Source organism: Ambystoma mexicanum, chromosome 5p, assembly GCF_040938575.1.
Source record: "Ambystoma mexicanum isolate Mex_15411 chromosome 5p, UKY_AmexF1_1, whole genome shotgun sequence".
Taxonomy (NCBI): Eukaryota; Metazoa; Chordata; class Amphibia; order Caudata; family Ambystomatidae; genus Ambystoma; species Ambystoma mexicanum.
Window position 1 is genome coordinate 652,138,924 of NC_090930.1, and position 13,936 is coordinate 652,152,859.

A 13,936-nucleotide genomic window follows, 5' to 3' on the forward strand; every position below is an offset into this window, starting at 1 on the left:
GACCTTGCTTTTTAAAATGCTGATGACCAGGATGTTCGCTGCTGTGCCAACATTTTTTTTGAAGCCAGTTTGGAATTGGTCGTGGCATGATGCAAGTTTGGTCCAAGTTTGCAGCCTTTTCAGCAGTAGGTCTCCGAAGACCTTTCCAATGCAGTCTAGGAGGGCGATTGGCCGAAAATGTGTGGGGTCACACATATCCCCCTTTTTGTAGTTCGGAACGATGGTTGCATTGGTCCAGGATGGGGGAATGGATTTAGATTTTGCACATCTCATGGAGATCTTTTTTAGTAGTTTTGACCACTCATCCGGATTTTTTTTTAAGGTCCATATTGGAAATCCCATCCGGGCCAACTGCTCGTGAGTTTTTTAGAGTCTCGAAGATTTCTTCTTGGTCATCGAAACATAACCAGCTCGAGGGGTCATTTTCTCTAGGCTCACCATCCTCCTTTTGTTGCAGATTCAAAGAGCTTTGAAAAGTGGTCGATCCATTTCTGCTCCCCCATTGAATTGATGAGTTTTTTTTTTTGATAATGTCGTGGTTTTTATGAGGGACCAAAATTCTCTTGCTTTGTTGCCACAAATCGCCTTCAGTACTTTCTCCGAATCTTGTTGGTAGAGATTTGTGCGGTGGTTCTTGACCCAATTTCTGTAGTTTCTTGAGGCTTCTGCTAGTTTTGACGCCTGGTCGCTCGACTGTGTTTGCTTCAGTTGCCTCTTGATTTTTCGAAATTCACGTCTTTTTTGGGCTAACTGGGCATCATCGGTATGTTTATGGCTGGTGTCAGGAGTTTGGGCTGACTTTTTTGTAGAGAATGCCACGAGCAGAGGCACATAGTCAGGATCTGGGTTTTCTTCCGACGTACCCCCCTTCGGAGTATCTTTGTGTGAGCTTCCTTACTGCCGATGTTGAGAGTTTTAGCTGATTTCCCTGGTTATTTACTTCAATGCCAAGTGGTTCGTCGCTGGTTCTGCTGAAGTTGGTTGACCACGTTGTTATTAATTGGTTGTGGTCACTGTTGTCTTGCGCACCTTGAAGGTTGTTACGGTGTCCAAAAAGGGACGGGAGACGTAGGTGTAGTCAATTGTTGCTCGCGACACTCCCTGTTCCTAGGTCGGCTAACGGTCTTTCTCTGAAAAGACTGTGTCGAGGTTTAACTTATGCCGTGAGGTCATCAGTTTGCACCAAAGTTTTCCTCTTTGAGTTGCTTTAGTTGAATCAGAGTTTTTTCCCTCTTTTAAGCCGGGGCTTTTGAGGGAGATGCTGAGGTCTCCACAGATTATGAAGGACGAGACTTGGCGATTTGACTGAATTTCGTCGATTATTTCTTCCATCATGTGGGTGAAGTTTTGTGCGTCTAAAGCTGCCGGATTCCAGTAGGTATTCAAGATCGCTATTTCTGAACTTGGCGTCCTTTCGTAGCCTTCAAGATCGATGAGTACTGCCAGTATGGATTGGTTTGACAGCAAGGTTTCTTTCATTTTTAAACTTATACCATTTTGGCATGCCATGAGTAATCCGGATGATGGACGGCCTAAAAGGCCTTTTTTTGCAGGTGCCAGGACTACGTCGTAGCCATCCAGGGCGGTTGTGTGGAGCATAGTGATTAGCGTGGTGTGGTCTTTTAATGTCTCGTTTAGGGACTCGTATAGTTTCCCGAATGGCGATAGGCCTATCGTTACGGCCGACATTGTTGTTAAGTCTGTGTTTTTTTTTGGTAGGGGTTTCTTTCTGCGCTCCCAATAGGCCTGATTGGTTTCTTTTGGGAGCCTCACAGTCGCAGTCTTGGGTAACCCTCGGCTCCTGGTGATGGTTCGATGTTCGGAGTTCGCGTGTGAAGTGAGGGAGAGGCGATCTTCTCACCGAACTTTGTCCGCCATAGAGCAGCCATTCTGCTTCTCCGGATATTCTCGGGTGTTGGGATCTTGAGGGTTTGGGTTTCAGGAAGACTTCCGGGTGGTCCGGCGCGGATGTTTGGCTTCCTCGCCTGCCTGTCTCCAGGCTTTCGGCCGCTTTCTTGGGTTCGAGAATGCAGGGCGGGACTGCCTCTGTCTCCTAAGTCTTTAGTTGGTGAAGATTCGGAGAGTCGATTTGTGGCTGGAGGCCCCGATGGTAGGGGCGGTTCGTCCGCCCCCGTTGCTGTATTCAATTCAGCTTTTGCGGGCTCAGCTGCCAAGCTTATAGGAGAGTTGTCTTTTGTAGTGTTTAGAGCCCTGCTGGCTGTGAATATTGGGGTAGTCTTTCTTGTCTTCACTGCTGGTTGCAGGTCCGTCAGGGCCTCGAGTATTTCATCATCTCTTAGTTCCGTGAGGACCTTGTGTTTTCTTTTGCCCTGTCTGGCAAACAGTTCCTTTAAGGAGTTGCGTATCATAGTTTTGGGGATGGATTCCACTGGTACTTTTTGCTGTGTCATCTTAGTTTGGACAAGTCTTTTTGGGTTTTTTGTCCTGTTTTTTTTTTATTATTATTTATTTATTTTTGTGTTGGTCAGTTCGCCCTTTGAAATTTGGCCGCTGGTTTTTTTCTTTGTCTGAGGGCTTGATTTGGGATCATAGATGTATTCCCATTCTTCAGCGTTCTCAGGGGAAACAGTTATTTCTCCGGCTGTCGTTTAATTTTCTTCGGGATGTTCTGCAGTTCCACTGGTCTCCTCCGGGGGAGCCAGCAGATCTGTGCTGGATTCAGGCTCACTCAGGTGCGAACTGCCCGCTGGTTACTTTGACGGGTGGAGTAGTGAGCAGGAGGCTCCGGCGGGCTTGAGGCCGCCCGCGTGTATCAGGGCGCTAGTCTCCGTGGCCAAGTCCGCTAAAGCTGCCACGCCATTTCGCCCTTGCGGGTCTTCCACCCTTGGAGTCGGGGACTGCTTCCCAGCCTGGGTCGCGGCATGGGACGGCGATCCTGCTCGTCCGCTTGGAAGCTTGGAATTCTCTGTTCCAGGCAGACGTCCACGGTAAGAGCCCATTCTTGTAGAGGGCAGCCGTTTGTTTGTTTTGCGGCTTTTGCCTGCCTCTCTGCCGCCGCTTCCTGACCAAGCCTATGCTCCCGTGGAGGCAAAACCGTCGTGGTCGGTCCTTCGGCCAGCCAGTCGGGGCAGCCTGTGTCACAGGGCATGGGCTGGTAGGTCGAGGCGAGTTCCTCGTGTGCGTCGTTTGCAGCAGCGTTTTCCTTGTTTTCAGAATGAAGTTTTGCTGTAGCTTCCGTCTCATTGGTCTTTCTTTTACTTGAAGTTTTTTGTATTTTTGAAGATTCAGACAGTGGGGAATGAGAGTTCGCCCCAGGTTGATCGCTCCTCTTTGGGATTTCTGGCTGGTTGTTGCCGCTTTTTTGGGGTGCTGTAATCCCGTTGATGTATGATTTAGGTCGCTGCCCGTCAAGATGGTGTTTATGGGTAGCAGAGCTTGTGGTATCAGTTTGACCGGGTATTTGGCAGAAAACAGTAGGGTAGCGGGCGGTTGGAGTTGCCGTGAGCTTCTGAGGTGCATTGTTTCTTCATCCAATGTGTCGCTGGCCATGTTGGGGCTTTGCTGGTGCCGGAGGTCAGGGGCGGTTGCCATGCCTCTGCCGGTCCAGTCGGGGACTGCAGAGACTGCAACTGACTCTGCTCAGACTCCGCGACCGCTCTGCGGTGTAGCTGGGTAATTGTATCCACCCAGGTAGTAGAGAGCAAGAACAGACTTGCAGAGACTGCAACTGACTTTGTATATAATAAGTTGCCTCCTTCTTGTGAAATGTTTTCTAAATGATTATGTAATACAATTAATTAGTATTTTACCCAGAAACCTTGAGTATGTGTCTATTTGAACCACTGTGACTGAAAGTCATCTCTGTAATTACTTGTACTGCTCTCATTTACTCTTGAGATGAGCCTGGCTGCTCAGCTCGCTACCAAAGAGTGCGTGGTTCAGACTTTTACCAAAGGTTGGTTTGGCTAACACCTGTAGTCCTAATTGTGTGTAGTTTTCCTATAGGGTACAGCATGCAATTCTGCCTAACAGCCATCCCAAAAGGCTCTTTACTGATTGTGTAGTTTTGGAGTTTATTTGTGTGTTGCTTTTATATTGCTCCCTTCTGAAGAAGGCTTATTCTAACTGACTGATAAATAAATGAATAATTGTTTATTTAAGAAATCTTGTGTGTAAGAGTTTATTTGAACATTTGTCACTGTGAATCTCTGTAACTCCCCTACACCTCACATTGACCCCTCTTGAGATGAGCTCAACACGCTACCAACCTGTTTAGTACAGACTTTTACCAAAGGTTGGGTTCCTATTGCCAGGAGGTCAGGGTTATTGTAGTGCACCCAAAGGTATCCGAGCAACACTGCCCATATGGAGCTGTGTGCTGCAATAGTAAAATGCCGATGTCTTAAAGAGGTATGGAGGAAAGTAGACTGCATAGGACAGATAAGATACAGAGAACAGAGTTCCAAAAGGTAGAGGCCATAAAAATGCAGGAGTGGAAAAAGGCTCCTGTCATTCAGGATTAAAGAAAGGGGTCTAGAAGTCCACCAACAAGTGCTGGGGGTCTCACTAGGAGAGGGGATGAAGCAAAACAATGGTACATCTCCCTAACAATTGCATATTGCTCAGTGGCATAATGTATGGCTGCTTGAGTATGAAATGTAAACTGGCACATTCTACCTTTGGTTGCTTGAAGGAGAAATGTTTGCTTCCGTTCAGAGGAATTCAAATAGTTATACTTGTGGACTTTAGAGTGTTTGTTTCTTGTATTTTAACATGGCATGAGTGCCATTGGACTGTTTGTAGGTTAATGCTTCATTTTTTATTTTTGACAGTGCCCATGCAGGACACAAGAGCTCCCATGCAGCGTGGACCCACAGTGTCAAATGTCCCACCCCGAGGTCTTTTGGGAGATAACCCGAATGAGCCAAGAGGACCCAACATGATCAAAGATGAGCCCAAGTAAGTCTGGGAAAAGTTATTCAAATTGAAATGTATACAATATGTATGTGTTGGAGAGAATCTTCAGTTTCTCTGCCAATTCCCTTTAATGTTTGAGACCCCCCAGCCTTTTGCTGGAATCTGGGACCTTTTTACCTCCTGAGTGAATGGAGTGTTTTGCCACTCACTCGTGTTTTTCTCTGACTGGGATTTTTAGTTGTTTAATGGCGTTTGATAAACTGCACAGGCACTTGCTTTTTGCATAGTGACACACATCACCCTCTGTGCAGTGCCACTGAGAAGTCCCTTGGAATTCATACAAGATTTATTTAAACATTTAGAGAACTACAGTTCCCAACAGCCGTTTTTTTTTTTTGTGGGTCCAGCACACACCACCCTATGTGGAGTGTGTGGGGGTGTTACATACTCCTTATCCCACTTCTCATTTAACTTTTTATTACACCAACTTGAATGGCTGGTGGCAGTGGTTACGTTTTACTACATTGTGTGCTTGGTACTAGCCGGCTGATTCCTCAACTGCAGTAGTACAGCACCCCTAGGTGACAATTTTGGCCCTTGTCTTTGTTTTTCACCAGTTCTTGTTATAGTTCCTTCTGGGCTTTTACTCTGTTTAAACTAGATTTGAGTCCCCTTTGTTTAGCCTTTGGCGGGCTTCAGCCCTGAATCCCGCCCAGGCTCCACTGTCTGGAAAGGCAGGGAGTGAGGGGGTGGGGTGAAGGGGTATATCCTGAAACTTCTGTGTCCTTTGCATCTAGGTGTGCCTGAGTGAAACCAGTTCTGATTGGCCGGCCGGCTGGCTGGCAGACAGTGTTGGGGAGAATTTGCATTTCTGTGCTAATTCCCTTCAACCTAGCTCTGGAAGTTGGATTGTATTTTGTATTGGTACTTGATGGGATGTTTTAATCTAATTGTTATGTGTTTTTGTATAAAATCAATTGTAACTGTTGCATACGTTCTTTGAACTAGAAAAAACTAACAATAAATACATTTCTGTGCTAATTCCCTTTTAATCTTAACGATCCCCAGCTCCTTTGTTGGACTTTAAAACTTTTTAATTTTTATCCTGGACTGAGTGTGACCTTTTTCTCACTCTCCTGTATTTTAATCTGATTTGGACTGGTTTCTTTGTTTTTGGAGTCTGACAAACTCCATAGGCATTGTTAGGCAAAGTTTGCATGCAGTACCCTCTGGGGCCACTACACACAACTATGACTGCAGGTGTAAGCAAAACCAACCTTTGGTATAAGTCTGTACCACACAGTTTTTGGTAGCGAGCTGAGCAGCCAGGCTGATCTCAAGAGGGAATGTGAGCTTGTAATGAGGTTACACAGAGGTCTACAATTACTAGTATTTAAATGGACACTTAAACTCAAGGTTTCTTGGTGAAACACTTACACAGTCTGTTAGAAAACATTCATTAAAAGGAGGGAATCAATATCGCAGAAAAATATCCTACATTACTTCACACTAACTGGTTCTGAAACATTTAAACTAAGTAGGAGCAAAATGGCATTCAGAGCACTTGAAGTAGGAGTAAAAAGGCATAAGGTAATAAAACGAATAGTAGAATTACTTTAAAACGGTGCAAATAGTTTTCACCAGAGGAGTTGGTCCAATGCAATAGGTAGGCCAAAGTCAATGGGCTAGTGTCTTGTGTAGGTAAAAACGGTTCTGGTAGATAAACTGAAAAGTCTTTTGCCATGATTCTCAGAAGTAGTTCTCAGAAGAAAGAGTTGTCGGGTCACAAGCTGACTAGGCCTGCAAGTTGCCAAAGTTTCACGCACTTTTGCAGTCTCCCCGGGGCGCTTTCAATCTGCCTCAATGCCCGGCTTGGGGCAGCACTCCGCTGCGTGTGGGGGGGCTCCCTCTCTAGTGTCCGGCGTTGAGAATATCTTAGAAGGGGGTGGGGGTGGTCGCTCAGTCCCAGGACCCCGCACCGTCTGTCTCCGGCGTCCTCGCGGCGCAGTGGGGGGCTCGACTGTGAGGCCCCGCTAGGTGCTGGTATATGGCGCGTGGGGAGGGCCCCCGTTCCGCTCACCTCAGGTGGATGGAGTCTCCGTTCCAGCCGATCACCTCTCTTCAGGCGGGGGGGGGGGAACCCTCCTCTCGGCCAGACCCTCACTCGGGACGTAGCAGCTCCCGGTCTCCGGCCGGCTTTTGTGCGCCTCCGCTTCCCCCCTCGGGTCGCTGGGTGCCGGGGCTGCGCGGGCCTGGCAGGGCAGCCGGCGCTGATGGATCCCCCGGCGGGACGAGTCCAGTAGCGGGGCAGGGCAGCCGGCGTCCGCACCCAGATTGGTCCCCCTCTCTCTTCCCTCACCTCGGCAGGCGGGTCCGGTCTGGTCCCTGATCTTCGCCTGTCTCTGCTGCTGGGCCGGCGGGCGCCTCCAGCCGCTCCGGTCGACGGCGCGCCCCAGCAGCCCAGGCAGCGCCACCGCTGTACCTGCTTCTCGCGGGGCTGGTCTCGAGCCCGGCGGGACTCCTCCCGACCGCCCTCCGATACTCCTCCCCTCCGAAGCGAAGAGGAGGCCGCCATCTTGGCCTCGAGTTACGCGGTTTTTCGCGAGCCGCGTTTAAGTCTTTAGGGCTTCTACCCTCGTGTGCGGGGAGCCCCAGAATCTCTCGCAGGCTTCAGCAGCTCTCGTGATGTTTCTGCAGGTTCGGATGAAGCTTCGGTGTCCCGTAGAGCGGCTTTTCAGTACACATCAAGCGGAGCTCACCAAAGACGCGTCCACTCTACATGGCGGTTAGCCACGCCCCCCATCCGCCGCATATACTTGTAAACTTATAACCGCCTGCAGGCTATTCATTTCTACGCCTAACTGCATCACACTGGCCAGAACTTTAGTTCTGTCCAAATTAGATTATTGTAACACCCTCTATTTAGGTACCAGCCACAAAAACATTAACAAGTTACAAGTACTACAAAGTAACGCCATCAGGGCAGCCCTCAGCATCCCTAAGAAGTCGCATATCTCAGAGACTAGATGCAATCTGCACTGGCTCCCGGTAGAGCATAGAATAATCTCTCAAAACTCTTGCCTTAATACACAAAGCCAGAGCCAACCTCGCACCCGCCTACCTTACCAACCAACTCACCCCACATACATCTTAAAGACCACTTGGAGCAGCTCAAGCAAACACCATGTCCATACCAAGATTCAAACTCCACAACTCGGGAGGAGCTAGCTTCCCAGTACAGGCTTCTAAGCTATGGAACACTCTCCCTGCTCCCCTCAGATCAGAACATTCCTTCCACTTATTCAAGAATAGCACTAAGCGCTGGCTTCAGAAATTGTATACATTATCAGCTTAATCTCCCAGATCTTAGACTTGCTACCTGCCCCACTGTTCTTACTGTAAATACCATACTTCAATATTTAACTATATTGAACTGTATCATCCATTGTTTTGCCTGCAATATGTATGTATGTATCTGTAACACTATTCTGTATGTAACTGTAACGTTCTGTAAACTGACCTAAACTGACGTGCCCCTATGACCCGGGGCCTGGCTGCACTTTACAAATAAAATAAATACACATACCACTGTGGTCTCACGGTTACCACTCTGGACTTTCCTTGCATCTGGGGTCCACCACTCTTTTCAAGTGGCTCTGGCTTGGTCAGTTCTGCTTACTGGGAGTCCGGAGGATTTTCCAGCAGCCTGGGTCCGAATTAGGTGATTCACTCCAATCTGGTGTTCCTCTCCCTGACACTTCGGTTCCTGCAGCAGCTAGGAAGTACAGCCAGCTCCGAGAGGATTTCCAGACGAGTTCACTTTGGAGTTCATTGGTCCCACCAACTCAAGGAAGAAAGTCGTCCTTGCAGGGCTTCTCTAGTCGAGGCGAATTTGGAGCTTCAGCAAAGCAGCAGGGCTTCACCGGGCAAACCAACAGTCCAGGAGTTGCAGCAGGCATCTCTTCCAAGTTCTTGTCCAGATTCCTTCGTCCAGTGGTCGCCTTCCAAGCCAAAAAGCCTTGCCTTTTAAGCAGGTTTCTCACATTCATTCCAGCCTAGCTGTTAATCACACAGCAGGGTGGCTGTCCTTGTCGGTCAGCCAGGGTGCATTCCTGTTACCAAGGAGATTGAGCACAGGGAGTTTCGGGCACCTCACTCACTTCCTGCCCCTACCAGACATACTGGAGCCAGAGGCGGGCTTCACTTGTGAATCCCGCCAAAGACAAAATGAACAAAGGGACCAAACCTGGTTTGGCGCGCAGAGCAAATCTCAAGAAGGACCTTTCCAACAAGGAATGGCGAAAAAAGATGGGGCCATTTTGACAAAAATGGCACCCAAGGGTGCTTTACTGCAGCTGCCAACGCAGCCCGTGGTAAAAACACACCACAGTAGTTAAAAAGTAAACACCTGCCACCAGCCATTAATTGTACAAAGGGTAACATAAAAATGTACATGGATGCTAGACAAAGGGGTTACTTATCCAACACCCTATGATAAGATAGTGTGTGCTAGGTCTAGAAAGTTAAAAATTGTAAGTAAAGTAAATTTCACTTTACTGCTCTTGGAAACAGTAGTTTAGCCAAGAGAAGGTATTTAAAACATTGGGACATCTGAGACACTTTGCTGTGCCACTCCACTGAAGGTGCGGAGTGTCACGATGCAAAGATGATGCCTATGGAGTTTCAGACTCCAAAACCAAAAAGAAACACAGAAAACTCATAGAATTAAAAGTACAAAGTTCAGCAAAAGAGCTGGGGGGGTCCCTAAGGTGGGAGGAAGTTGGCACTAAACTCAAAATTCTCCTTAACAGCCCCCCAGGCTCCAGTGTGTCTGGAAAGGCAGGAAGCGAGGTAGGGTCCCGAAACTTCCCTGTGCTTTGTCTCTAGGTGTGCCGGAATGAAACCAGTCCTGATTGGACGGCTGGCTGTCCTAAAATGACAACCCCCCCCTGCTGTGATCGACAGCCTAGGCAGTGAATGGAGGGGAAATCGCATAAAAAGTTTTTGGGACTAGAGGCAGTCGACCACTTGAGAGGAGCATCCAAAGAAGATGTGACAAGACGCCAGCAGCACCCTCCTGGACCACGAAGTGCCAGGTGAAGCCCTGCGCCTGTGCTGACCCCGTTTTCATATTAACTGAGAAGACCCATTTGGGAAGACTTCCTCCCTTGGGCTGGTGGGACCAACTAGCCTCAAGACGTGCTTTCATTTGGCTTATCCTCCGACTTGCTCTGTCTCACCAGAGCTGCAGAAGCTGAATGCCAGGGGTCCTGTGACCATTGCCGAGTGCATAGTCTTGCAAAGTCAGAATCCGTCCAAATCTTTGTGGGAATCCTAAGGACCCTATAGAAGCAGGAAATCGTGATCCACAGTCCCCTCACCAGAGTCCAGGACCGAGGGAGCAAGCTTCTCCCAACTAGAGCTTTCGTTCTTAATTTGCCGCTGAGGAAAAGGCACCGAAACACTGAAGTGCCGCTGAAACAAAGGAAATCCATTGCTGAGTCCCTCTCCCGAGTACTGGTGCAGGAGCCCGCCAGACGTCCTCCCTTTTGTTACCACGACCAAGGACCAGGAACAGTGACTTTGGCTGTTATAGCTCCCTAAAGACACTCCTCTGAACCTAATGGCTTTGGCAGTACTTGTTCCCTCGTAGGTTATAATTGTGGATAATATTATTGCTGGGATACAAGTTTACCTACCTCACTTTAGGAGATTGTAATTGTTTGACAAACTATTGAAAGTATGTTCTAAATATTATTCTAACCTTTCCTTCCTTAAACAACTCAATAACTGAATTGGTAACTGAAAATAAATGAAATACTGACCTTTAATGAAGTCACCCAGTGTGTTGGAACATGTGTTCGCTTATTCCCAACTTTTATTGTCTTTTAAAAACTGAATCCAAACTTTGAATGTTACTAGTAGATGACTCTTTTTAAAGAGTGCTTATTTAAACCTTGTATTTATTATTAAATAAATGTATTTATAACTGGAAGTGTTACTTGGCTACTTCTACTTGGTGATTTCAATTGTACAGCTCACATTACCCCTCTTAAGATAAGCCTGGTTGCTCAGTCACACTACCAACTTGTGTAGTACAGGCCTATATTAAAAGGTGGGTTACCTAATGTTGGGCAACGTTTGTATGCAGTACCCTTTGGGACCACTACACACACAACTCGGACTACAGGTGTAAGCAAAACCAACCTTTGGTATAAGTCTGTACTACACAGGTTGGTAGCGTGTTAAGCAGCCAGGCTCATCTCAAGAGGAGTCGGTGTGAGCTGTAGGGGTGTTGCACAGAGATTCAATGACCAGTATTCAAATAAACTCTTATCCACAAAGTTTCTTGATTAAACAGTTGCTTTATATTGCTCCCTTCTGAAGAAGGCTTATTCAAACTGACTGTTAAATAAATTAACACACTAATATACTTCAAAATACACACTCTTAATATTTATAAATCAGCAAGTACCCATTTGGGATGGCCCACAGATACTACCTACACCCTCAGGTGACATCAATAGTTGCGGTGCTGGGGACATTAATATCACTGTTGCTGAAACTCCGAATTCGCCACCGACTAGGGATGCCCTGCAGGGACATCTCCCTCTGAGTTGATGAGACTAATCAACTCCAGAGTAATCCCGTCTGGACATCCTCTTGAAGCTGGTTGCATTTCCGCTGCTGCTGCTGGAACCAAAGAGCCAGGGAGAGGAACACCAGATTGTGTGAGTTGCTTTATAAAATCGGACCACAGCGCAAGGAAGAACCTGCGGACTTCCCTGATGCAGGACTGAGCAAGCCTGAGCCACCTTAACAGAGTGCTGAACCCCAGAAGCAAGGAACGTCTGAAGTGGCATCTGAGAACCGCAGTGTTGCTATTTGCTGTCAGACACGAGGAGCGGAAACACTGAAGGACAGCTGAATTGAAGTTTGCCCATTGCTGCCGCTGACCTTCCAATTGCACAGCAGGAGTCCCCAGACGTCTTCCCACTTGTCCCCACGACTGTGGCTCAGGAACAGGATCTGCAGAGATGTACAGGAACAGAAGCCAGCTGGAACCATTTCTTCTAACTAGAGGTACTGTAAAATCTCTTGCTCTAATTTGAGACCTGCCTAGGTTACCTTGCAGAGTTGCTAAATCTTAGCCCCTCACAAGCCTCCCAGCTTATGGCCCTTCAAGTGTTCCATTTTCAACAAACATTTCTACAAACATTGTGCAAGACGTTTTACCTACCTGCAAAGAAGACCTCCAGTTCAGTTCCCCTTGACATTGTGCAATTAGCATTGGCTGTCCTGGCTCCCCAGAGGCTCCTCTTCATCTCTGACTTTGTGCTTTGGAAGGTGCTTAAAAGTACTAGCCTTTTTAGGAGTTATTTGTTAGACTTAGTTTTATTCCTCTATTCTATCTTTTTCACCAAACTCAGTATTGCTCTAAATGTATCAGTGACAAATCAGTGTCCAACCCTTAGTTGGACTTCAGAAAAACTGCCTGAACAATGACCGAGGCATTTCTAACCACAATCACTCAAGCCCTGCCTCTCAACTGTCCTCTGCACACCTTACCTACTAGTTACTCAATAGTTGAGAAGTTTTCTCATATTTAAGCTAGTGTCAAAAAATAGTTGGTACTAAAAGGTTACTCGCCGTATAGACTACTGTACTCGGTGCGTATCCCACTGTCCCCTTTCCATCATTTATCATGAGATGCCATCCCAACGCAGACAGACAAAGCAATTTTGTGCAGCAAAAATAATATCTTAATCGGAAATGCAAGTCCAGGAAAGTTGTTAGAGGATAACTTTAAAAAGACACTATGGAGAATCTTCAAAACGGACCCCCACAAAAAGAGTAAAAGGTTCTGTGGATGTGGAAAAAGGTTCCCACTCAGGGGTATAAGGAAAAATAATCCACCAGCAGTGCAAAAGGTTCTGGGTTTGACACCAGCCAGGAAGGTTTACCATTTCTATGAAAATCTTACCTAACGGTCATCACCATTTTATAGGATTGATAGAAATGTGCAGGTGATACTTTCATGATATTAATGAGTTGTAGAAATAAAAGATGTAGCTTTTTCAGTGAAGTAGAGATGGCCTTTTTATGCTGAACCTGGTGCTGTAAAATGTTGCTTTACACTGTCTGTTGCAATGTTTGCTTATTATTTTCTTTCTTTTTACAGTCGAGGTTATATGGGGCCACCACTTTCGGGTCAGCCTATGCATCATGTTCCCAGCCAAGACACCCGTGGCCCATCCATTCATGACATGAGAGGCGGGCCAATGGGCGAGCCGAGACCGATGATGGGCGAGCCGAGACCGATGATGGGCGAGCCGAGACCGATGATGGGCGAACCGAGACCGATGATGGGCGAGGGCAGAGGGCCCATGATGGGCGAGGGCAGAGGGCCCATGATGGGCGAGGGCAGAGGACCCATGATGGGCGAGGGCAGAGGGCCCATGATGGGCGAGGGCAGAGGGCCCATGATGGGCGAGGGCAGAGGGCCCATGATGGGCGAGGGCAGAGGGCCCATGATGGATCGGGGATTACCTCCCATGGATAATAGAGGTAAGTGTTTTTGTTCAAACAAATGTGGAACAATCCCACAAGTGATGTGTTGGGGAGAATTATCATACATGTGTTAATTCCCTTCACCTTAGAGACCCCCAGCAACTTTGCTGGATTTTGAGGACTTGATTTTTTTTTCCTGGAGAGTGTGATCCTTTTTCCCACTCTCTCATGTATCTTGAAATTTGTTTTACTCTTGTGTTTTCGTTGGTTATGGAGTCTAACCAACTCCATAGGCATCATCTTTTCATGTGTCACACAGCACCCTCAGTGCAGTGGCACAGGGAAACCTTTTCAGGCTTTCCCAAGGTTTAAATACCTTCTCTGGGATAAGCTACTGTTTCCCAGAGTAAGTAAAGTGAAATTGACTTTACTAGTCTTTTTAAATTCCTAGACCCAGCACACACTATCTTACAATAGAGTGCTGGAGGGTTTACTTTTTATCCCCGGTGTCTAGATACTCATGTAGCAGTCAAATGCTACACTTTCC

At 47.2% G+C, this 13,936-nt stretch overlaps 1 protein-coding gene across 2 annotated transcripts in view; it reads left to right on the top strand.

Moving 5' to 3' along the window:
• Positions 1-13,936, top strand: part of CSTF2 (cleavage stimulation factor subunit 2) — a 557,664-nt gene that overhangs the window by 360,746 nt on the left and 182,982 nt on the right. For both annotated transcript variants that reach the window (XM_069613003.1, XM_069613004.1), the window contains exons 9-10: positions 4,794-4,920; positions 13,061-13,446. In XM_069613003.1, coding sequence (XP_069469104.1) covers positions 4,794-4,920; positions 13,061-13,446 — 513 coding nt within the window. The remainder of the gene's footprint in view (positions 1-4,793; positions 4,921-13,060; positions 13,447-13,936) is intronic.